At 31.0% G+C, this 27280-nt stretch overlaps 1 protein-coding gene across 8 annotated transcripts in view; it reads left to right on the plus strand.

The window, feature by feature from the left end:
- LOC115877118 (ankyrin-3-like) overlaps positions 1-27280 on the plus strand; it is a 176755-nt gene that overhangs the window by 133138 nt on the left and 16337 nt on the right. For 5 of the 8 annotated variants that reach the window (XR_004049288.1, XR_004049287.1, XR_004049286.1 and 2 more), the window contains 14 exons: positions 1540-1638; positions 3349-3573; positions 7885-8045; positions 8106-8317; positions 14506-14713; positions 21010-21173; positions 22739-22900; positions 22953-23090; positions 23282-23471; positions 23526-23732; positions 24296-24424; positions 24487-24606; positions 24663-24917; positions 25524-26576. Coding sequence is in view for 5 of the 8 variants with exons in the window: in XM_030893224.1 (XP_030749084.1) it covers positions 1540-1638; positions 3349-3573; positions 7885-8045; positions 8106-8317; positions 14506-14713; positions 21010-21173; positions 22739-22900; positions 22953-23090; positions 23282-23471; positions 23526-23732; positions 24296-24424; positions 24487-24606; positions 24663-24917; positions 25524-26576 (3323 nt within the window). In the remaining 3 variants the exon portion in view is untranslated. Of the gene's footprint in view, positions 1-1539; positions 1639-2575; positions 2594-3348; positions 3574-7884; positions 8046-8105; positions 8318-14505; positions 14714-21009; positions 21174-22738; positions 22901-22952; positions 23091-23281; positions 23472-23525; positions 23733-24295; positions 24425-24486; positions 24607-24662; positions 24918-25523; positions 26577-27280 lie in introns of all 8 variants that reach the window. The other 3 variants (XM_030893226.1, XM_030893229.1, XM_030893228.1) reach the window with 3 other exon arrangements.

The raw sequence follows: 27280 nt of genomic DNA on the forward strand, positions 1-27280 counted from the left end.
CTTGCTCAAAACTGTCTTGATAGTAGACTTCTTAGTAACCATTGTTCAAAATTAATTTGCAGGCTAGTGCGCAAATTAACTGCTATTCGCTATTTCTGAAATCCGTTTGGGTTACAAGACTACCCAGTTACGTCTAAGGTTTCATATTCCAGTTACCCTTTTAGATGTTCAGTAGAATCTTAATAGTGAATCTTAGGAGTGATAGTTGCAAAATGTTTAGGTTTCTAACTGTAACTCCCATTTTATATATAAAATATTTTAGAAAATGTATAAAGTTAATATTGAAAAAAAATTGAATATGTCATTCGTAATTGGAAACGTTTCAGGCAACTTTATTGTATGTAATTATGACAAGATGAAATTTAGGCGTGTATAAGTTTAATATTACATGTAACAGTGTAGAAACATATTTTTTACACTTTTACTGCTATGGAAACTGTCAGAAAATATCCTAAGAAATTTGTCAATGTAAATAGAAATAATTGATTTATGCATTATTACTTAATTATTATTTAATTATATTATCTGATAAAGTAGGCTTAAGTGGAGATGATTAATGCTGCTATTGCTAAAATTCAGTGGAAAGAACGCACCATCTTATGAAAAAAAAATGGTGACTCGCTACTACAACAGAAACACAAAGAAAATAAAGTTGTTTTTTTGTGATCTAGCGGATCATGGAGACACACTATACGAAAAAAAAAACAGCGTCGGTGGTGGCTTTGAAATCAAGATAGCTGATAGATAAGATAGCTGTAATTTTAAATGTAAAATTGTGTAGTGAATGCACTCGATCGTGATTTCCAAGCCAACTTAACGCTATAGGATACGAATTATATCAAGAGGTTAGATATTGGACGTGAAATTTAATTTATGGCTCAATGCTTAATAATAACTTGCGGCCAAAATGATGGGTTTCTATGTGCGGTCCATTCTGAGTTAAAATACAAATACACAACAATGTCAACGACATTAATGTTCTTTCTAAAAAAAACATAATTTTCAATATAGGTATGTGAAATCAGAAAATTGTTTATTCGGTTTTAAAAAAAACGACATTATTATCTGGATAAATTTAAAATCTATTTATTGGACTATTAAAATCAGTTCTGATTTTATAAATGTAATTAATTGATAATACAGTTTTTGATATAGATAAAATCTCAATTAAACTAAAATTGTCATCTGTTATTACCCTGTTATTACAAGGTGTGTTAGAAATAATAACTATACTAGGTAACGATAGAATTTTAGACATTTACTTAGTATTCAAATATCTGTCTTCAACGACAAAAAAATTGACCACGCTTGCTTCAAATGAGTGACTAAATGAACTTAAGTCTGTCTAAAACCTTTTTTACTTTAATTTAATTTACATTGAGGTATCACATGAAAAGAATTTTAGCCAAAAACGCGTTTTTGGCTTAAACTGTTTCGCTCTTTCTGTGTCCGTCCACTCTTAGTCATAATATGCCTGAAACGTTTCAACTAACGATAAATGTACACCACCAATAATCTCCGGTATGTATGTGTTCAAAGCTTGTACGGCTCCGACAGTGAGTGGGTGCGGCTAGAAAGATCCCTGTTGCACTTAGGTCCCAAGCCCAAAGTCCCAGGCACTGGCCTGTGCAGAGAAAGGTATTTGCAAGGTTTTAATCCCGAACGTAACCGACGACGGTCACGTCGACGTAACGCACTGAATGCTGCACTTAATTTTTAATTCAATATATCACTAACTTACTTGCGTTGTATGACCCGAATTCATGTTTTACCTATCACGGATGAATAAATACAGGGCTGTTTAACTTCTTAAAAAATGCCATAACCAATACCTCCTAAAATGTTATAACCACTGCTTCCCGTCATTCGAAGAGTCAAAAGAGAAACCGAACTAAATTTTGAAGAAATATAAACGCTTCCTTTTTTGACTTTTGAAGAGTATGTAATATCCACCAGTTATGACGTCACACGGGTCAGCATATGCATTTGTATTTAAGGAGGTATTGCTATAATATGAAAAGGTTTAGAGTTCAAAGCAATAAATAAAAAATATAGTATCATTTAGTGAGATTAAGATACTATTTAGAAGACACAAATTAATTAACAAAGTGCCGTATAATCCAAAAAAACGACGTCGAAGACGGCTAGCGAATGACAATCGATGACATAAAACTTGTCAAAATTAACACTAATTATTGAAAGATTAAGAAAAGATAGAACGTTCCCAAACACACAAATCTATTTTCAAAAAAATATTTTTTCTTGAAAAAATTTTAAACGACACATTTCCATTTTAATATAATTTTAAAGATTTTTGAATTCTTAAGAATATTATCGGGTTCATACACTTGTAAATTATGTACAAAATATTGGTGTGAGTAGTAGTCTTTGTGTATATTAATTTGCCTGGTTGATTTTAACATGCAGTTTAAGAGTGCCATTAAACTAGGGTAATTTTTAACACTATAATAATTTGACTGATTACATTTTAAACACAATGGGTTTTTGTGATTTTTACCACTGTATATATGCCACTAAACCATATTAATTTGATATTTGTGTCCTTTATCTACAGTGTTCCAAGTTGGAAAAAGTAAGTGTTGTTTAAATTCCAATATATAACTTCTGTGTCTAATATATTTGTAGATAGTTTCATTAACTGTGTCAATATAGGTCCATATATGTATCTGTACAAAGTCATAACTGCCTTGATATTTTAATATCTCATGTTCACACAGTATTCCTCACGATTTTAAATCTGTTGTACGATTTTTTCAAACCACATGTTTCAAGTTTTAACAGGTCAATATGTCATTTCACCTATGCAATTGTCATTTAATTATTTATTTGTGTTCTAATTTATACACGGTATTGATAAAAATGATTTATACAGAGTGTTTCATTTGTGTAATTATTATTGTACGCCAGCAGAGAGTGATAAAATAACGTAAAATTTTCACAAAGTAAAGTAAAAGTAAAAGTTTGTTCTTATAAACATTATACAGTAATTTCATGTATATTTTGTTACAAAACAACAGCCTTTCACAAACTTATATTTTTTAACAAGTCAATACTATTTTGAGAACTTTATTTAAAATAATTATTTTAATGCATGTGTAACAATCTGTGACCTTTCCACATATTTTAGAGACACTCTGTATACTTTATTAATATCAATCAGTTTGATGCACGTATAGTCAAAAACTTAAAACCTAAAATCATTGTTTTTCATAAAATATATAAAATAGTTTTTATAAAGTAATATATTTTTATTATTTTGACTATACATTGTTCTCCATTTGTCCTGTATTTAAGCTATGTATTTATTAAAAATTCTTTTTCCTTTAGCTTTCTGGTATCATTTTTGGTGGACGCCCGTGGTGGAGCCATGCGAGGATGTCGGCATTCAGGAGTAAGAGTTATTGTTCCCCCTAGATGTGCGCACGCACCCACTAGGGTAACCTGTCGTTACGTAAGAGCTCACAGGGCACCGCATTCTCCACCTTTGATGGAGGGAGAGGCACTGGCGAGTAGATTATTGGAGTTAGCACCTGTGGGAGCCAAATTTTTGGGGTGAGTATTTACAGTTTTTATAAAATGCAAGTAAAACTACTCTAGAAAACCATATAAACTACAGATGGAGATGTAGAATGTAGAATGTTTAGGAGAGGTGGTAATCACCGCGACCTTATAGATCTATTGTTATAACGAGTTATAACTCATCATACAGTCTCAGGGCTTTAACAAAAGCCAGTATCAGAGACAACTCCACAGAGTGCAGCTCCCCATACTCGACGTCAGCCGTACCAAAGTTCATGGCACGAATGGTCGTCGTCTCGGCGCACTCAGTGCTAAGATGTTCTGGTGTTTCCCCATTTTCCCCACAGAATCTGCATTCGCCGTTGTTTCTCAGCTTCAGCCTACTGAGGTGTTCGTTGAGGAGACAGTGTCCTGTTAGAAACCCCGTGGACAATCCGAAGATTGTTTTTACTTAAATCAAGGAAAACCATTGATTTTTCTCGGTCGTAAGTTCTGAGGAACTTTTTCGAGTGTCTTTAGACCATTGAAGGACACCCATTCCAAGTTACGGATAGAGTCTTCCAGATTCTTCAGTTCCGCTTTCGGTTGGTTCCCGTTTGGTAAACAGAACGGTTCTGGTCCAGTCTGGAGTGTTCGCGCCTTTCCTAGCTAGACATTTACTTTTTCATTGCCTTCTATCCCTTGGTGAGCAGGCACCCAGAGTAGGAGGGCTTTATTTTCTTTGCCTAACTTGTTGAGCTTCTCTAGGCATTCTTTGACCAACTTCGAATTGATCGCGTTAAGTGCTGCTTGACTATCGGATAGGATGGCAATTTCCTGTTTTCGATAGTTCCTATCTAAGATAAATTGTACGCATCAAATATGGAGATACTTTTTTGAAGTTTCATTATAAGTTTTACAATTCTGGAACTTCAATTGCACAATATATTTTCACTTTTATACAATACTTTGCATAAAACCAATTATATAACAAGAACTAATCTAAAGTAAATATAGAAACAGGTATCAGTCTCGCACAAAATTCAATTTGTCAAGAAAAAAATCAATTTAGATTAACATACATATACATATATATATATATATGGTACATATATATATATATATATATATATATATATATATATATATATATATATATATATATATATATATATATATATATATATATATATATATATATATATATATATATATATATATATTATATATATATATATATTTTTTTTTATTTTTTATTCAGCTTAGCATGAGCTTCTTGCAAATATATAATACTCTATATTTATTTTCACTATTAACCTCAACATTTCAAATTTTTCTTAAAATATCCACTTAGTAGATAGTAGGCCGCGCCGAGTAACAAAGTAAACGGTTGTCATGGTGATCGGATCAGTTGCCATTTGCTTATGTTTGTTAGACTCAATATAACATTCTAACATATTATATTTCTCAAAATTTTCAAATTTACTAATTTGTATTATTTAAAATACATACACTTCAATCTGTTAAAATGAAATGTCCCGCATCCATCAAAGGCATGTTCCGATCACCATGACAACCGTTTACTTTGTTACTCGGCGTGGCCTACTATCTGCTAAGTGGATATTTAAGAAAAAATTGAAATGTTGAGGTTAATAGTGAAAATAAATATAGAGTGTTATATATTTTCGAGAAGCCCATGCCAAGCTGAATAAGAAAATTTAAAAATATACAGGGGCTTCTATTTAAAAAAAACATAAGTATAGTTTTAGCAATTAAATAATAAAAACACAGAACCTTTCCGATAAACTACAATTCAACACATTTAATAAACACAGACAGCATTGAAACGAGCGTGCTGAAGTGTCTCATCACACTGGCGCGACCGACAGCGGTCCGTGCTTATCTTCCCAGAAGTAAATCAATTTTGTGTATATATATATATATATATATATATATATATATATATATATATATATATATATATATATATATATATATATAAAAAGGAGAAAAAAGATTAAACGGCTCAGCCCTCAACAACTCGTAACCGTATACACCAGTGCAGACACGCACACCCACACACTCACACAACCACACCTACACTAGTGCACACTGATGTAACTGCCTTCAGGCTTCATCAGTACGGTAAGGATTCAGGAAGCGAAGAAACAGATCCCAAATCACAAAAATCCAGGATTGTATTGCTTCCTGGATTTTTGTGATATATATATATATATATATATATATATATATATATATATATATATATATATATATATATATATATATATATATATATATATATATACATATATATATACATATATATATATATATATATATATATATATATATATATATTAAAATGATTGCTATATATACATATTCAACTTTAAAGTGTAGAATATAAAAATAGTACCGTATGACTATTTTTATGTTCTAAAAACGGCGTCAGCGATGACTATGAAATGATGATCGCTGTCATGTATATGGGAAATGCCATCGATCGTCATTCCCCTGTCAACTGGACGTTGTTTTTTTTATCATACGGTATTGACTCATTCGTAGTTTGTTTATTCAATGGATAAATACCGTATGATCGAAAAAAACGGCGCCAAAGACGGCTGGTGAATGACAATCGATGACAATTTTGGCGAGGTCAGTCTTCTAGACGTCATTTACTAAAAATTGACATAAAACTTGTCAAAAATTAACTTAACTAAATTGTTAAAATTATTATAGAAAGGTTAAAAAAGGTAGAACGTTTCCAGACACAAATCTATTTCCAAAAAATAGTTATTTTCTTGAACTTTAAACTACACCATTTAAAAATCTCAAATACTCTCTATGTGAAAACGGCGAATCTATTGAGCTCGGTGTGTCAAAATTTTGAAAAAACGAAACATACATTTCGTAGCGTGTCACACATCACAAAAATAAAAACTAAAAAAGTAGATTTTTTTATATTGCTAATTATTTGTTTAATGCCATTTAGAATACAAAAAAATTGGCGCCGGGAGGCACATATAGCCGCCCATACTAAAATATGTTAATAAAAAGTTGGTAGGTAGTTCTTTTAGTTTCAAAGTAAAGGAATTTTTCCAATTTTTTTTATCTCAAAATCTGCGACTTTGACTGATTTTGATGTTATTACAAATTTTGTTGCAAATATTATTCCTAATCTTAAATTAAAAACTGCGTATCGCTAACTACTGTAATTTTGGATTTTTTTTAATTTTTAACCCCCTCCCATACCCCCTTACCATCCCCCACCCACACCAAAAACTAATAGCCAGATTCTCGGGTGCCACAGTATTTTTGTGCCAAATTTGGTTAAAATCGGTTTAGCGGTTATTGAGTTATCGTATTACAGACGGACAGACAGACAGACACCATGAAAATATTTTGTATTTAGGTCATATAGGTCAAATAACTCATTTTGAGTGAAATTAAAAAAAAACTTTTTTTTGTCGATAACATAATTTTGTTAAACCACTGATTTACATTTATAGACCTGTTCTACATATTTAATTGACAGTTTACATACAAAATCAAATAATATAGTAGCGTATGATGGAAAAAAAGGCGTCTAGTTGGCTTGGAACTGAATATCGATGACATTCTCCGTATACACGTTACATAAAAAATTACAGCGATCTTCATTTCAGAGCCATCGCTGACGCCGTTTTTTTTTTGATATTGTATATATATACGTTTGGTTTTAGAATTAAATTATTATTAACGTAACTCTGGCTGTTATGAAAGACAAATATTTGATTATGAAATTTTTGTCTTGAAGATATGTGTCACCCAAAAAGGGGCTCCGTGTCATAAGTTCGCCGTCACTAGTTTATAACCTTCTTAAAGCCAACTGGCAGTAAACGCCATTAAAAATATAGAAGAGTCCGTGCCAAGGACGTCTAGGGGTTGACCTCGCCAAAATTATCATAGATTGTCATTCCTCTATCTAATGACTATATTTTCATTTATTTTAATAATTCGGTTATTAATTTAGAAGAAAATATACATGTCATGGTAATTATTTGGAACAGTATTAATTTTAACCATACTTGTCATATACAGGGTGTTCCAATATTCTGTGGACATAAACTACTACGTATTTTTGAAATTTCAAAATAAGTTAATTGAAAACAACTTACCTCTATACAAAAGTACTTTTTTTGCCCGTTAGAGAGCATCAAATTTAAAAAATAAACACAAATATTTTAAGAACAGATATTCCGATTTGAATGAGATTTGATTTCGTTTGGCCCATGCAATATTGGGACAATCTGTATTTTGTCTAGCATTTTTTGAAAATGTTTTTGATTTGACAATAATCTTTATTGTGTTGGATTTTTTTAGACCAGTTATTATCGAGGTGCCTCATTTTGCCTCACTTCGTGGGAAGCAACGGGAAATTATCGTTTTGAGATCAGAGAACGGTGAAACTTGGAAAGAGCATACATTGGAAGCCAACGAAGAGGCAATTCAAGACGTTTTAAATCACAGTTTTGACGGAGAAGGTATAATTATCTATAATATTTTGGGTGGCTTTTTATTTCTACCTATATAATTTTATATAGAACTAAGTCAGTTGGAGGATCTCCATACAAACCGTATTACCAGGATATTAACGAATGATTTCCCCCACTATTTTGCTGTCATTTCGAGAATTAGGCAAGAAATATACGGAATTGGTCCTGAAGGTGGTACTGTTTCTAGTTCTGCCGTTCCATTGGTACAAGCTGTATTTCCTCCAAATGCTTTAACAAAGAAGATTCGAGTGGGATTACAAGTAAGTAATCTGTGTGTCATAAGTTAAATAAGTTTGTACTCCGTTTAGTGTCATAATTTAGAGAACGTTTCCATATTTGCAAACCTTTCCTCGTCACAAAATTTATCCTCTATAGTATTTATAATACATCATATTATGTAGACATTTTGCAAGCGACATATTACAGGAACATATTACCCGGAAAATTACAGCCCATTATTTGTCACCGAAATAAGAAGTTAGGGAATTTCTCAGTAGACTATTCATCATCATCATCATCACGCAGCCCCCTTTCACGTCCATAGTTGAACATAGGCCTCCTCCAAACGTCTCCAGTTCTCGCGGTTTTTAGCTGTTGCTACTGGTTGCAGTAGACTATTGGTTTGATGCATTTCAGTTGATTTCAACAAATTCCGACCGCTGCGCTTCAATGGCAGCAATCAGAAATTATTAGTATGTATTTGACGCCGCCGCGCCGTCATGTTGATCGCATTAAAATAATATTGCAATCGTGGTTTTGTTGGAAAGAGAAAAATGCGACGGTGTGCTGTTGCGGCGCTGTCACATTTATCGAAGATACAGGTGCGGTTTTTCCTGTCTAATGGTGATGCGTAAAGGTGAACGCGCACTGAATCGGCACCAGACCGGCCAGAAACGGCGACGGCGGTGACTCGACTATCGTAGATATGTAGAGGTAGGAGTTTGGTCTCTACAGGCCGAAATGTTTTAGTCGTCGCCGGCGCCGTCTATATCTACGATGGTTGCAGTCGCCTTTGCTGGCCGGTCCGATCTGATTCAGTGCGCGTTGAGCTTAATAATGACCAAAAAACGCTTATTTATAGAAGTTTTTTTTGGAAATATAACTAGATAAAGTCATTCTAAATCGAATTATAAGAATATCGTTAAGCTGCCCGTTTTTTATATACAAAAAACTTCAATAATCGCGGTAATTTGAAAATTCAACATTTTAACACATAACAGACTATAACCACAGCTTAAGTAAAAAACAGCTCGGACAGTGTAGCGTGCCGCTTTGATCTTTTTACGCTCGGATTTGCGATTCGAAAGAGGGAGAACACTAGAACGGCGAGCTCGCTCGCCACAACCAATAGCCGCGTAAGCGGCAGTCAGCCCAGAGATGTATTAAAAAAATTTTTACACGTGACGTAAAAATTATTCGACTGGTGTTAGAACATAATTTAGATACACGTTTTTTAAATTGTTGACTTTAAATAAATATGCATTCTCAAAGAAAAACATTTAAAAAACAAATTAATTAATTTATTTCTAGAAATAACAGCAAAATGAAATAGGTAATTGATTACTTATAGTTATTTACGAATGTTTCCAAATTAGGAGCTTTCGGTTTTTGTTTGCTACATTTAAGTTCTTATTAATATTCTTTAAGGTATTAATAAATTAACTTTTGCGTATAATTTTAACAAAAAATACATTATAGGAAAATTTTGACAAGGATGGTTGAATTTAATTATCTGAAATTATTTAACGAATTTACATAATATATTTTCATTTAAGGAAAGTTCTTCAAAATTGTTCTGATAAATTGTATAAAAAAACTTTTTTAAAAACAAGTTTTTATTTAAATACACTAAAAAGAATAAAATAAACTTTTTCTTTAAAACTTTTATTATGAACTTATAACGTCATTACACAATTTTAATATTAATATATAAAAGCTTGCCGCGAGATTTGAGTGTACAGTTGCACTCATAAAAATCTGGTAGGACAACTTTATCTTGTAATTCCTGGTCTAGTGGTCTATCATAACACAAACTTTGAAAATGAGACAGGGTAGACACAGGTTTTAGTTAATTTACTTGTTAATCGATGTAGAGAAATCTCGCGACAAGCTTTTATATAATATTAAAATTGTGTAATGGCGTTATAAGTTCATAATAAAAGTTTTAAAGAAAAAGTTTATTTTATTCTTTTTAGTGTATTTAAATTTAAATAAAAGCTTGTTTTAAAAAAAGTTTTTTTTGTAAAATTTATTCTACTTTTTAGTTATGCTGGTTTCTCAGTGCCACACATTTAAACTCAATTTTTTTCTTAAATAACTTTCTATGGGCATCCTAATAATATGTATATCGATTTTCATTAAAAAAGGTGAACTTAAAACGATAGCTGTCAAATTTGACAGTTCAAATGTGAGACAAATAAAATGAAAACCGACTATGGGGTAGGGGGCATTCAATATATCGATTTTTATCAAAATCGGACAAATTTTAAATTTTTTTGACAGTTGTCAAGTTTGACAGCTCAAATTTTTTTTCTTTCATTTTCGCCCATGGTCGTCCTATATATCAATTTTTATCAAAATCGGACAACTTTGAAATTTTTTTGACAGCTGTCAAATTTGACAGCTTAAAATTTTTTTCTTTCATTTTAGTCCATGGCCATCCTATATATCAATTTTTATGAAAATCGATTGACTTTGAAATTTTGACATGTCATTAAACTGTCATTTTTTCAAGATGGCCGTCCATATATTTTTTTCATATGTATATACCCACAATATACCTAGGTATATATATATAATTTTAGCCCGATCCATTCATAAATAGAATTTTAAAAAATCAAAAACCTCAAAAATGCCGCCATTTTGACAGCTGTCAAAAATTCGGGTCATGCCTTGCAAAAAATGTATTGTCATCGGTTCTGAATCTATATGCCAATTTCAATCTCCTACAATAAAAGGAAGTGGTTCTAATTTAGCTTACAAGATTTGCCCCGCAAAAACATACATACATACATAGATAGTTACATACAAAGCTTATAAAAATAGCCTCCAATGAGGATACTAAATAAAAAAATGGTCACTTGGCATTCGCAAGCCTCCAAATAAGTGGTCTTTATCGTTTTGAAAAGCTCTAAAGTGTGAATACTTTTGAAATGAACATTAATTTTGAATTGAAAATTAAACAGACTATATTTTGAATTATTTCCATAATTATTTGTGTAACCAGCAGCCGCACATCCCGGAAAACCTTTTCCCATTCCAACAATAAAAATAAAATTGAAATAAAAGCACAAATACCTATGGTTAAATATAAGAAAAAATCGAATTAAAATCTTCCGTAATACGGCCCTACACGTCACCAGTGGAGGTTATGCATCGACTGAATGAGGCTGACTGTCGCTCGCTTAATTCAGTTAAGCATCGTCGGAGTGGGGCGTTTTAAATTCGAGCGTGGGAAAAATTGGCGAGTGTCCAAGCTATATTATTCTGTAAGCTGTGCTATAACTCGAGAGCCACACTAGATATTGAAAGTTCGGATCTTCGCTAAGATGTTTAAATGAGGTAAAGATGTATTGGCTTGTTTTGTTGCCATTCAAAAGATTTAGAAAAAACGAGTTCGTGACGTTCTCAAGCCCTATGTTATAGGGCTTGTTTCTCTCTACAATTTTCTGTCTCACAATGTACCGTTTGTGTCCAGGAAGAGTTCATAGTTTCATAGTTGTCGATTTTCGGAAGAAATCAGTACATGCATATTATTTCGTATATTTTTCATTTTATTGATTCTATGGAAAGCACTGTTCATTAAAATGTTGTATCCTATGTTATAGGGCTTGTTTCTCTCTGCAATTTCCTGTCTCACAATGTACCGTTTGTGTCCAGGAAGAGTTCATAGTTTCATAGTTGTCGATTTTCGGAAGAAATCAGTACATGCATATTATTTCGTATATTTTTCATTTTATTGATTCTATGGAAAGCACTGTTCATTAAAATGTTGTATCCTATGTTATAGGGCTTGTTTCTCTCTCTGCAATTTCCTGTCTCACAATGTACCGTTTGTGTCCAGGAAGAGTTCATAGTTTCATAGTTGTCGATTTTCGAAAGAAATCAGTACATGCATATTATTTCGTATATTTTTCATTTTATTGATTCTATGGAAAGCACTGTTCATTAAAATGTTGTATCCTATGTTATAGGGCTTGTTTCTCTCTACAATTTTCTGTCTCACAATGTACCGTTTGTGTCCAGGAAGAGTTCATAGTTTCATAGTTGTCTATTTTCGAAAGAAATCAGTACATGCATATTATTTCGTATATTTTTCATTTTATTGATTTTATGGAAAGCACTGTTCATTAAAATGTTGTATCCTATGTTATAGGGCTTGTTTCTCTCTACAATTTTCTGTCTCACAATGTACCGTTTGTGTCCAGGAAGAGTTCATAGTTTCATAGTTGTCGATTTTCGAAAGAAATCAGTACATGCATATGATTTCGTATATTTTTCATTTTATTGATTTTATGGAAAGCACTGTTCATTAAAATGTTGTATCCTATGTTATAGGGCTTGTTTCTCTCTACAATTTTCTGTCTCACAATGTACCGTTTGTGTCCAGGAAGAGTTCATAGTTTCATAGTTGTCGATTTTCGAAAGAAATCAGTACATGCATATGATTTCGTATATTTTTCATTTTATTGATTTTATGGAAAGCACTGTTCATTAAAATGTTGTATCCTATGTTATAGGGCTTGTTTCTCTCTACAATTTTCTGTCTCACAATGTACCGTTTGTGTCCAGGAAGAGTTCATAGTTTCATAGTTGTCGATTTTCGAAAGAAATCAGTACATGCATATTATTTCGTATATTTTTCATTTTATTGATTCTATGGAAAGCACTGTTCATTAAAATGTTGTATCCTATGTTATAGGGCTTGTTTCTCTCGACAATTTTCTATCTCACAATGTACCGTTTGTCCCCAGGAAGAGTTCATAGTTTCATAGTTGTCGATTTTCGAAAGAAATCAGTACATGCATATTATTTCGTATATTTTTCATTTTATTGATTCTATGGAAAGCACTGTTCATTAAAATGTTGTATCCTATGTTATAGGGCTTGTTTCTCTCTACAATTTTCTATCTCACAATTTACCGTTTGTGTCCAGGAAGAGTTCATAGTTTCATAGTTGTCGATTTTCGAAAGAAATCAGTACATGCATATTATTTCGTATATCTTTCATTTTATTGATTTTATGGAAAGCACTGTTCATTAAAATGTTGTATCCTATGTTATAGGGCTTGTTTCTCTCCACAATTTTCTGTCTCACAATGTACCGTTTGTGTCCAGGAAGAGTTCATAGTTTTATAGTTGTCTATTTTCGAAAGAAATCAGTACATGCATATGATTTCGTATATTTTTCATTTTATTGATTTTATGGAAAGCACTGTTCATTAAAATGTTGTATCCTATGTTATAGGGCTTGTTTCTCTCTACAATTTACCGTTGTAATTTCAAAAATAAAGTTAAAATTGTTTATATACATTTTTTAAAATACAATATATGTTATAACCTATTATAGATTAAAACTAATAAAGACTGTTTAAGATGTACAGGGTGATCCAGTAATAGTGGACATAATAGAGAAACAATAATATGTAAAACAAAGATATTTATTTGTAGAGGGCTTAACAGCTACACAAAATTGAAATTATTTTTTTTTCTTAAATTATACTAACGAGAAATAAAACGGCGTCAGAAATGGCCTGGAAATGAACATCGCTGTCTTTTTGTATGTGAAATTATATGGAGAATGTGATCGACCGTCATTTCGAAGTCAATTTTTTTTGATCATGTTATGTTATTTAATTTTTCAATCTATACTTCATAATAAAGTTATTAAAAAAGATTGTTCATTATGAATTTAAAGCCACAGCCATCTACTGCATTTCATCAAAAAAATAACGGTCAAAGACGGCTAGAGAATAATCGATGATAATCTTTGCGAGGTCAGTCTCTAGACGTCATTTACTAAAAATTGACATAAATAAAATTAACACTGATTATAGAAAGATTAAAAAAGGATAGAACGTTTACAGACACACAAATCCATTTCCAAAATAAAATATATTTTTTTTTTTTCGAATTTTTAACTGCACCATTTAATAATAATTTTTACTTAATATAAAAATAAATTGCAACCTTCTTAAGGCCAACGGGCAGTAAGCGCCATTAAAAAAGAAGAGTACAGGCCAAGTAATGACGTCTAGAGACTGACATCGCCAAAATTATCATCGATTGTCATTCCCAGCCATCTTTGACGTGTTTTTTTTCGATATTATGGTATAATAAATATGTTTAACCATTTTTTTCACAATCCTGTATTTAATTAAAAAAATATATTTTTTTTACAGAAATTTTATTTATACATATAAATTTTAAACCTATGCTTATATTCTAGGCTCAAGCAATTGAACCAGAGTTGGTTTCTAAGCTACTAGGCCATGGAGTGGCAGTTTCGCCTATCGTCACTGTAGAACCACGTCGTAGGAAATTCCATAAAGCTATAATGTTGAGCATGCCAGCTCCTAAAGCCCATTCACAGGGTATGATCAATCAGTACCAAGGAGCTTCCAGTACCACTTTGAGGCTATTGTGTTCCATTACAGGTTAGTAAGATATAATATTTATGGTCAAGCGTTTCTCGAAATGTTATTGCTTATATTATGTTAGAATGGAGTTTTGATGTTTCTTCTAGAGGTTTACAAGTTTTTAGGTATTTTCTCCTAATATAATTTAGATATTTTCTGTTTTTAAGGATTTTATATTGTCAAAACTCCATTATATCTTTAATAGGGAGATTTTGAACTTCTTGTGAATATTATGTGCGTGGTGGGCTGCCAACTAAAAATATTGAATTTTTTAATTCATGAAGAAAAATATATTTTTGTTCAGTTCTTTTTATTATTTATTATATCTTAATAAGTAGGGAGTATAAATAATTAATTAAACATTTATTTGTGTTGAAAATATATTAAACTATTTTGGACGGCATTAGGTTGTGCTTTCAATTGAATTATAAGTTGCATAATTTACCGTGTTAAAAAGTAATGCGGTACTAATGTATGCGTATTTTGACAACTTTGACAGTTAGAATAAAACAGAAGTTTAATAAGTTAATAAACCTCTTAAAATAAAACGATTTATTTTCAGAATAGCTACAAAAAAATATACACATGAAGAACATAAAAACACAACTTATAATAAAATTAAATTTTATGGTACTTTGTACAGGATGTCCCATTTTTGTTTGTTTTACAGGGTGTGATTACTTACTGTGCTACTTTTTTTATGAAACTAAAGACGGTACACACAGATTTGTCCTAGCTTTAGTTCCTGAAATACAAGGCGAATTTGAATTTATTGTATTTCTCGACTCCCCCATATCTCGGATATCTTATAATTTATAAAAAGATATGAAGACCGAGTTCCATAGAGTTTTCCAAGTAGAGTTCAAGAGGAAATGCCGTTATTAAAATTTATCATAAAAAAATATGAAAACTCTGACTTAAATCTTTTCTAAAAAGACTTAAATCTTTTAAAAGATTTAAACTTTTTTAATGACTTAATAAATAAGACTTAAGTCACCAATCATTATGAAAATGACTTAAGCTTAAGTAAACTTTCGAAATATGACTTAAACTCAAATGACCTAAGTCAAAAAAATGATTTAAATAAAAAAAAGACTTAAGTTTTCCGTGAGCTCGCAGCTCTATTGGCCGATCGGCTCCATAAAAACGTATTGTTTTCACTTGTGCGACTAAATAGTCGGGCGACTAAAAATTTTGCCGATATGAGTTAATCTGTCAGTTAAATGAATTATCTACTGGTTATACATTTATTTATTTTACCAAATTAATAATTATAAGAAAATATAATTTAGTTATAGGCTTGGTGCACTTCAATCGATTTTTAAAATTTCGCCAGCAGCGCTCGGTACGGCAGAAATCAGAACGTCCCGACTCTGTATTTCACACCGTCCCGTTTATGTTCATTACATTGAAATAATACTGAAATCGTGGCTGTCTTAATATTTAAATATTTTGGTTTTTACTAATGCAGTTATTTAAACTATAAAATTCTCAGGTACGAAGTTTTTGTGATGTAACGCTGTTTTCGAGTAGTAAAAATTAACAGATCCCGAACTGGGTGACGCGTTGTGTTGTGACATTTCAAATGATAATAAAATTACCGAAAAAATGTCAACACGAAAAGGATGGCGTAATTGCGTAGTTATTGTATGCAATAACCTTATACCTTTCAGGTCTTAATACCTTTCAAATAATATTATAACACATTTTTGATATTGACTTCAGTAATGCAAAGTATGGATAACTGCCCCAGTCATTTAAATAGTTCAAAATCTCTAAATCAGTGTTTTTGTTATGATTGTAACTATTTCTAGTATTTATTAGTTATCCCACAAGTTATAATATTTATCCCTTCACGCATACCCAAGCATTTATATGTATCATAGTTTTAGAATGAGTCTATTAGATAATCTCTTTTCTCAATATTCTAATATTTACGTTCGTTATTTATATTAAATCATTTTCTAATATTTTATTTTAGACGTATCTAACAATGTTTTTTTATTCACTAACTAAAAATTAATATGATTATTATTTGTTGAAGGAGTTGAATATAAAGTAACTAAATATTTATTACAAACGAAAAGTAACATTACAACTTATTTTAGACATTAATATAACCTACATTAACAACTTATTTTAGACGTTTATTTTCGAAATAAAATACAGTTTTGACAAATACTATTAAGTCTGTCCAACCAGGCAGTGAAGATTTCGACAGACGACATCCAAAATTGACAGAAAATATAATTTACCTGTGAATTCAAATGACAGATAACAGCTGTCACTGTCATTTATTTTCTCAGTGAACAGACTTAACTTAATTACATAGTTTTGGATCTATTATCATTTTATACATATTTATCTCATTTATTTATTGCATGTTAATGTTAGATGTAATAAATGTATCTTTATATTGTTGCAAAAAACTGGTCTTTTACCATTCATGCTTCTAAATAGGAACTAAATCAGGTAAAATTTAGTTCCCATTATATCCGATATGTATTTGTTCGTATATATTTTATTTATCTTATTAGAAAAGGCAAGTTTTATTTTATATCTGTAGCCTTTTTCTATTTTATGTGCATGTGCATGTGAAGGAATTTGCAAAAGAAATTAATATACTGAAAAAATATCTAGTAATACCTTTGGTAATGCCAATGACTAAAGAATATAAGGACATGTGACGCCCCTATACGGGCTGCAGCAGAATTTATGACCTTAGAGACCTTTCTTTTGGTGGCAAACAATGAGTCATCATTTGGTCATCAGCGACAATTTTAGCGATTTTTAATAGTTTGTGTGTAGTAAACTTTGTATAAACTTATTACAATGATTAGTTGTTCAGCTTTCAAGTGTAAAAGCAGCAGCGATAAGAAAGAGCCAGGAGTTACGTTTCATAGGCAAATAAACAGTCCACTCAAACTTTTTAGCGTTTTCTTATTGAATTCGATAATTATTCTTCAATTTCAATTAACATCTATATGTACTTGATATGTGCTATACGTCGATACTAGTTTTGTACTTTTTGTTAACATTTTAATACGTTTTTTTCGTAATTAATTAGGATGATACACCATAGGCGTAGTCAAAACAATTATCAAAAAATATAAATATTGCTTCAAACAACTAGGTTAAGAAAAATATGTGCTACGGCACTGTTTGGTGACATCGTCACAATTTGCTCTCGGGTGTTATTTGTCCTTGGATTCTTTAGTCATTGGGTAATACTGTATCTAATTTAGTTTTCTTATAAATTATACCTCCATAGTTTATATTATAATAACTTTATCTGGTAAGTATTATCTTATGTATATTTGTAAATTTATAGGCGACTTTATTTTAACACACACTACAAATAAGTGTAAGGTTAGGTTAGGTTAGGTAAGCTCGAGCGATCGCTCGATTATTGAAATCGCTTGAAACTCGAGTACTCGATTATTGAAATTAATCGGTTTTCCCATCCCTAACATTTTGATATATAAAATTTTGATGATAAAATTCTTCATTTGGTTAAGCGATTCAGGATGTTTCAAACTTTCGCAAAAATTTTGTTTTTCCTAGTATAATAGACCAATGAGACTTCTATTCTAAAATTTGGAAAGAATCTAAAAAATAACGCTACAATTTACTTAAAAAATCTTCAAAATCGGCCCACTAGAACAAAATATATTGAACTTTAAAATACATACATGAACATTTTAAGGTGCCCATTATTTTGTGCCAGTCAGTGATAAAATGATTAGTTTTTGACTACTACATTTAGCTTAACATTGTACGACATATTTTCGATAAAATTATGGTTAATATTATAATGCTAGTAATGCATTAAATATGCTTAGTCAAATAACATATAAATAAGAAAATTATAATCATCACAAGTAAACTACTGAAATTGTAAAGTTTGTTCAACGAGAGAAGGGTCGATTTTGACAGATCGCGTGTAGAATGTAGAATGAGTGGGAGGGGGGTTAATCACTGCGACCTTACAGATCTATTGTGTCCGCCTTTCTTTAGTTATAACTCATCATACAGTCCCCCGGCTTTGACAAAAGCCACTGGGACAGATCACATACAGAAATTACAGAAAATACACTCTCATCTTTGAATTAAAATAAAAGACAAATATCGCTGTCATACCTTCTCTCATTGTACAGGGTGAGTCAACGATAGAGTAAAGTCCATTATCTCATTTGTTTCGAGGTTTACAAAAAAATATTAAATATGAAAGTTATAGGGACGGTTAAGATACACATTTTAAAATTATTATAGAGTATACAGGGTGCTTCAAAAAAGTGTGGCGAATATAACATATGTTTTTTTAAATGCAACACCCTATTTTTTATTTTATTTTTAAATTCTGCGTAAAATTCCATAACTTTATTATATGTAATGTTATATACCTAAAATACATAGTTTCTGTGATATTTGAATTTGTTTAAACAAATGTTAGATTGCAGTGTGATAAAAAATTGTCAGTGATGCCCTTGTTTCTGAAGTTAAACAACTAAAATTTGGTAGGAGAATTTTATAGAGATATAGAAAAAGACCTATATAAAGATATTTTAGTTAGATGCTACAGGGTGTTCAAAATATATTTATGAATTCCAACTACTTAAAATTAAGAAATTTCAATTTTTTTAAATGGTACACCCTATATATTATCATTTTTTCTGATAGATTTTACAAAACTCTTCTACTTTTATTAAGTATGTCATATACCTATTTTTAATAGTTTGAGATTTATTCGAATTTTTTCTATTTTTACCCATATTTTTACAACTACGCTAAAACATCATGGTTGCCATGACAAAAAGTAATAATTATCAAAATTTCATGTTTGTTAAGCAAGTTAAGAAAAAAATTTGAATTTTAGTTTAACTTGTAATAAGTATAAATGGTACAAATAATAGTTACAGATTTTCCTTAAATGAATTAGTCAGTGTGATGGATATACACGAACAAGCCATGAAAAACATATTTTTTGGTTCAGTACTATATATTATATAGTACTTTGCTACGTAACTATAAGAACAGATGTAGATTATCTAGAAAACATATTCAGTGTGTAATGGGACAGTTTCGCGGCAGTAGTATAATAGTAGCTTTACGAAATGAATTATAAACCAGAATTGCTCTACGAATTGCTAATGTAACTAAAAAAAATAATTTATGTTGAAGAAAATTCCTATATCAGTAGTCTTCAACATTTAGGTAATCTAGTATTACCCTAATCTATTCCCGATGGAAAATCCCCCCCCCCCAAGTGTCATCTTTCATGATATAGAAATACACCAAGAAATTCAGAAATGCGATTTTATTATTAAGCTACTTGTTAAAGATAAGTAATAAATAGTTTTGTTTTGTCATGGCAACTATGATTTTATAGCGTAATTGTAATAACATGTAATAAAAATTGTATTTGTAATAAAAATATGGGTAAAAATATAAAAAATTAATAATAGGTATATGACATACTTAATAAGAGTTTTGTAAAATCTATCAGAAAAAATTATAATATATAGGGTGTCCCATTTAAAACATTTGAGGTTTTTTAATTTTAAGTAGTTGAAATTCATAAATATATTTTGAACACCCTGTATTATTTAACTATAATATCTTTACATATATCTTTTTTTTCATCTCTATAAAATTCTCCTACCAAATTTTGGTTCTCCAACTTCAGAAACAATGGCACCACTGACAATTTTTTACCACACTGCAATTTAACATTTGTTTAAACAAATTGAAATATTGCAAAAACTATTAATTTTAGGTATATAACATTATATATAAAAAAGTTATGGAATTTTACGTATTTAAAAAAACATATGTTATATTCGCCACACTTTTTTGAAGCACCTTGTATACTCTATAATCATTTTAAAATGTGTATCTTAACCTTCCCTATAACTTTTATATTTAATATTTTTTTGTAAACCTCGAAACAAATGAGATAATGGACTTTACTCTATCGTTGACTACAGACTATAGTTATATTACATCATTAGATCTTCGTTCCGAAAAGAGATTTGTAAAATTAATGCTTTTTAACATAATGTCTTAATATCGCACCATAGTATGTTTGCATTGCTTCTGATCAGAATGAAGTAAATAAATACACCTTTATGTTTTTATGAGCAATAATGTTCAACGCCTTATAAAAATTAAATACTATATTATATATATTTTGATAAGCTTATTTATTTCATAAAAGTATTTTAAATAGCTTGTTTGTTAAGGCTTAAGATTTACCTAGTTCATAAATTGTATACATCCCTAATAAATTCTAATGCTGCATTTTTTCACGTTAGGGGGCCAAAATAAAGCAGTTTGGGAAGATGTAACTGGTTCCACTCCACTAACTTTCGTGAAAGACTGTGTATCGTTTACCACCACAGTATCTGCACGATTTTGGTTAATGGACTGCAGAAATGTAGCTGATGCGGCTAAAATGGCTACAGAATTATACACTCAGGTATGTGGAAATACCATATTTCTTTTAGAATACTTTTTTCTAATGTATCTTCTTATTATATCGGATTTTATATAAATATTGATATCAACATAATATTCCCTATGATAATTGTCTATCTAATATTGGCTTCTGATATGGGTGAGTCTTGCATAACTTAGTCTATGCTTAATTTGCACTAAATAAGTGCAAATATTTTTAAGGTTTTTTTATGAGTTTTTTTCGCAAAAATAGATGTTGAAATCGTGCATTTTCTTTTAAATTTTCCTTGTGTAATAAAATTCCTTATATAAATAAATAAAGGAACTTTCTAGAACTGCCTGTTCATCGCAAATTTACTCACAATATAATTTCTTAATCTTTCATATTACCATGGTTTACTCTATGCTTTGAACTCTATGGTTATGACACTAAAAGTAAATACAGAATAAAATCCGGTAGCTGTCAATTAAAAAAAAACGAGAAAGGGAAAATATGTTTTTATCGAGTTCTCCCAGCCCTGAAAATATTAGCACATTCAAGACTCACCCTGTGTATAAGAAAAAATCTATGGTTTTTCTATAATATATTTTTGGCTGTTTATCGAAAAAATATAGGTCCCCCATTAAACAAGTTTTTGAAACAATTGAAATATAGATGCAAGATACAAAATATAGTAGTAATAAAGTATTTTCATTCAATAAAAGTTGAAGAGTATACCCCGCTGGCAAGCGAACCTTTGGGTCTGCGTTTACATGTATAGGAGTGAGTCGTTATGGCAATCTAGTAAGTCGGAGTAAGCAAAAATACGAAGTATTTATTGCATAACTACTTAATCTGACGCTAGATTTCATGCGCTTGGGAAAATACTCGCCTTCTGTCTTTATTCAGTACATCTTATTTTACTAAGCGTGTTGACTGTACTCTTCGTACACATGAAAACAGGCACCCAAGACCAGAAATGCCGACCCTTAGTATATGGTCTGTTATTTAAAAGAGTTGTGATTTTTTAATTATAAATAGTCAAATATAAAACTAAACGTTGTCAAATATAAAGTTATTTTGAACACCCCGTTGTATCTAACTCAACTATTTTTACATAATATGTTTTTTTCTTTATCTTTTTGACAACAATTTTGACACAAATTTTGAAAACTCTAACTTCAGAATCAATAAGTCCAGTGACATTTTTTTAACACACTGAAAACATAATATTTTTTTAAATTGATATATTCTCAGGGAAGATTTCGATAGACGATATCCAAAAATGACAGATATACAATTTGCCTGTGAATTAAAATGACAGACACAACTGTCACTCTCATAAATCTTCCTGCACTGGAGAGACTAGTAAATAATTTATACCTTTGTGGTGGATTTATTTCTTGAAATTACTTCTGGAGTTTTCGCCACTAGAACATACAACAACTTTTGGGCATAATATACGAAAAACTTATAGAATTTTAAGCAGAATCTAAAATTGAGATTGTACTTCACCCTTTTTTAAGCACCCTGTATACTCAAAAACTACTTTAAATTGTGCGTAAATTTTTGTTTGTATTTATTTTTATTTGAATTATTCTATTTAGGCTGCACATGTACCTTTCATGGCAAAATTTGTCGTTTTTGCTAAGAGAGTGAGTCAGCTGGAAGCGAGGGTACGCGTTTTTTGTATGACTGATGACAAAGAAGACAAGACTTTAGAACACCAAGAACATTTCACAGAAGTTGCCAAAAGTAGAGATATAGAGGTAGAGTATTAAAACCATAATGATATAACAACTATAAAAATATGGCTTTTAGGTTTTGGAAGCCAAAGACATTTACATGGAATTTGCGGGTAATTTAATTCCAGTTCTTCAATCAAATGACCAACCTCGCTTAGGATTCAAGGCCTTCAAAGAAAACAGATGCGCGTTTAATATGAGATTAAGGGATCATGTATGTACTATTTGATCGAAAAAAAGGCGTTCAGTTGGCTTGGAAATGACGATTGATGACATTCCCCATATCATTTTACATATAAAATGACAGCGATGATCATTTCATAGCCATGGCTGACGCTTTTTGTTTCAATCATTGTATTAACGATTTGTTTATTATAATATTTAATTCCAAATGTATTTTTGAAGGACGAAGAGCCAGTGGGTAGAATAATTTTCATGTCTGAAGCTAAAGCCGGACGTACTGGTTATACTCAAAGCAATCCGCTTTGTACATTGAACTTTATTTTGCCTAAAGAAGTACTTCCCGACAGAGACTCACAGTCAGATTTATTATCGATTAACAAAGATCATAGTTATCTGCAACATGGAGGCATTAGTAAGTGATTAGCTTGATAAAATTGAATGTAAAATAAATGAAAATTTATTTCAGGTAAACCAGACACAATTCATAGAGCCGATTTTAGATTGTCGGACATTTGCAATCTTCTCGATGAAGATTGGGAAAAATTAGCTTTAGAGTTGGATATTCCCCCTTCAGATGTAGAACTGATTAAGGAAGAATATCCCGAAAACCATCCGCAACAAGGAATGATTATGTTTCGGTTGTGGTTGAGACAGAAAGCAAATAAGGCTACAGGTCAGTCGGATCTTGTTATTAACTTATCACTAATATATAAGTGGTTCTAGTCATTTAGGGGCGTTCATCAATTACGTAAGAGAATCAAAGGGGAGGGGGTCAAGCCGAATCTCACTAAATCTCTCGTGGGGGAGAGCCGGGTTTCGGCAAATATGACGTCATTTTTTTCGAGCGAATCGAGCAATAAATTTTATTCACCACGGACGAAAAATTTTCGTCCATTGACGCCTACTTTTGATGACGTCATGCGTTAGCATTTAGGCCTTTTTTACATGATGATAATGATTGAGTTCAAACCCTAACCTGTACAGTCACACAGGTTGTTTTTATGTGCATCATTTTCGTCCGTTGACGCCTACTTTCGATGACGTCATGCGTTAGCATTTAGGCCTTTTTTACATGATGATAATGATTGAGTTCAAACCCTAACCTGTACAGTCACACAGGTTGTTTTTATGTGCATCATCTCAAAGATCATGCAGTAAAATCAATTTTTATTTTATATAGAGTTATGAGTGACAGTATATCGGAAATTATTAAATTGGGGTTATAATTGATTTCAGGAAATCAGTTGGAATTAGCACTGAATAAAATTGGACGACAAGATATTGTAGACAAATGTATATGCAACGTTGAGCTGGTTACAGATGACATGGAAAAAGCTCTTGCTAAAATTCATTTAGATCAATCTGGTAGAAAATAATTTTATATAATATTTACAACAATGCTAATTATTTCTTATACCAATCTACAGGTTTTGACTATTTAAAGGACGAATTAGGTCCTTCACGTGACACATCTTTGAGACGAGATACTCACCTAGATAGATCGTATTTAGGCAGCGAAGAAAAATTAGAAAGAAGCGAAAAAAGTGGTAATGCGTTTTTAACTAATCATGTCTTTCGTTTATTAAAACATATACATTTTTAGATGAAGTGGATAATGAGAACCAAAATTCTACGGGAAAGGATATTTCAGATACTAATGTTGATAATAGAAGGCAACATATACCAACTTCTGAAATTATTTTAAATGGCAATCAGGAGATTTCAGAAAAACCTCTTAAAGTAGTAGTTACAAATAAGTTAGATAATGCTATAACAACTCCCCCTCCTACTCCCAATGAATTCAGTAATCAAGAAGACTTTGTTAATAGAAATGTTGACGAAATTCAGAATTTAGAAAGTAAGTTTTGATGTTTACATTATGTGTGCTTTATTTTTTATTTTTGGACATAAGAATTTTTGGAAATTGAAGGCCTTATTTAAATGAACTGTATAAATGCTTCAATTACCAAAAAATTCTTTTATGGTTTTTTCTTTTGCAGCATTTGGTTATTAACACATTCATGCCCATTTTAATACAGCTTTTATTTCTTCCTTCTTTAGCATTCTGGTAAAGGCTTTTTCTATATTATTTTCTTGCAGCTCATCGCTAATTACTGCTATTTCTTTTACTTTAGATTTAGTAAAAATGGTATTTGACAGTTAATTTCAGAACTTAGATTACAAGAAGGTCTTTCATAAATAATACAACAATTTTTTGAAATAAAATACTTATAGTCCTAAATCATATTAGTTCAGCCCAAAATCTATTATTCTTGTGTTATATATGAACTGTATAATTACGTCCTCTTGTAAAATATAGTTTTAGACAATAGTGTTCCGTCGCTAAAATATGCTTTATAGAAAAATAAAAATTAGAAGAAATGGGAATAATTTTAATTATTTTTTTACGAATTGTCAAATACCAAGAGAGTTGAATAATATTCAATCCTAAAATTTTCACAAGGAATTCCAATCCAAGTCGACGATGTCAAGCAACAAGAACTCTTCACTTCAACACCTTTAAAAAAAGGGTTAGAACCAGATCTTAACCCTTTCGAAATTTTAAAGAAAAACGTTAGTGACACGCTAACATTCTTGCATCAAGAACGAAACGATTTCTTACCTCAAGAAGATATTATCATTCCTAGTCGAAAAGATGATCATATTTCGAAAGAGATTGATTTAGAATATATTAGTTTAAAAACGCCAAAGAAAAACCAGGAATTTGTCTTTAACGAATCTAAGGATATTAAAAAAGAGATTCCACAACAAGAACAACACGTTGAAAAATTACAATATGCAACTAAATCAACGAGTGTTAAATCCGATTTAGAAGTCAATAATGAAGAAAGTATAACTGAAAACAGAGACGAACTTGTAAAATTAGTCTCAGTATCTACTCCATCTGAAGAAAACTCCACAAACAAGACTTCTGAGGTTCGATTCCATGAAGATGTTAGTCCAAAAGATAACCATGTGGAAAACTCCATTCCTTATGATTATGAAGATTCCGTACGGGACATTGCCCAACAGGAAGTCCAAGATGTTATTAAGCAAGCCGAAGAGGTAGTAAACTACATGCAAAATGAACAAGAACAGTTTTTGCCCAATGATAAAGAAATTAAATTCCACGTAGAAGAACGAGTAGATAGCGTATTTGATGACATAAGGACGAATACTGAAGATTCTTTAGACAATTTAGAGAGTCTTAAAGACGACTCTATTAGTGCTATACAAGAGAAAAGCGAGGAAGCATTTAAATTCTTAGAACAAGAAGCCTCAAGTCCGTTGTTATCGAAGCCATCTCCCGATACAGATGAATTCATTTCGAAACACAGTTCAGCTTTAGACGATTCCGCGGCCTTTATACAGAGAGAAACAGAATCTGAGTTGAAAGATGATATAAGCTTTTCAGAATCACAGAGTGAAGATTCATTGAGTCCAAAGAGCTCCATTCCTCTAGCGAAGACGAGAAAGGGCAAAGACAAAAAGAAAGGAAAAAATAAAAATAAGAAAGGTATGTGTAGTTTTAAATGCTTTTATTTAAATCTAGGTTACTTATAAATAGTTTGTTTATTCTTAAAAAATAATATAATAAAGTATCATGTTCAGAATTTAGTAATTTTATCACTGCCAGCTAATGTTACTTAATATTTTAAAGGAAAACAATTATGTAAGTACATAATAGGTTACAAAGATTTAACTACGGTAAACGCAAAACATTTTCCGATGCACGTCATCAATCATATCGAAATTGACACTAAAGCCTATAAACCTGACAATAAAATTTTGGCCAAAAATATTTAAATTTGTTGTATAATTCAAGATATCGAGCAGCTCTTCATTTTACTTTATAGGGCAAATGATTACAACATATTTTCTTTAGATTAAAGCTGCAAAAATTAGTTTAAACCGAGTATTATTTATTATTATCGCTATGTTGGTCACATTGCGCCATGTTCAGCAACGTTGTCGTTTATTATTTGACAATTATCATAATGTCATTATTTTGTATAATATCGTGTTGTGGAATCTTTGTGAGTAAGTCTCGTTTTTTGCCTATTTTCATAGTTTTTTTTAAACTGTACTTTTAAGCACAAACAGTTCTTTTAAGAACTAAATTTTCGAGTTTTTGTATTGCATTTCTTTTAAACAGTCGAAGCAAAGAGCTTGTAGCTTCTCTGATAAACTATTTTGAACGAGAACGTGACAAAAGAAGGT

Source organism: Sitophilus oryzae, unplaced genomic scaffold, assembly GCF_002938485.1.
Source record: "Sitophilus oryzae breed Bouriz unplaced genomic scaffold, Soryzae_2.0 scaffold_1442_pilon_pilon, whole genome shotgun sequence".
In the NCBI taxonomy this organism is placed as follows: Eukaryota; Metazoa; Arthropoda; class Insecta; order Coleoptera; family Curculionidae; genus Sitophilus; species Sitophilus oryzae.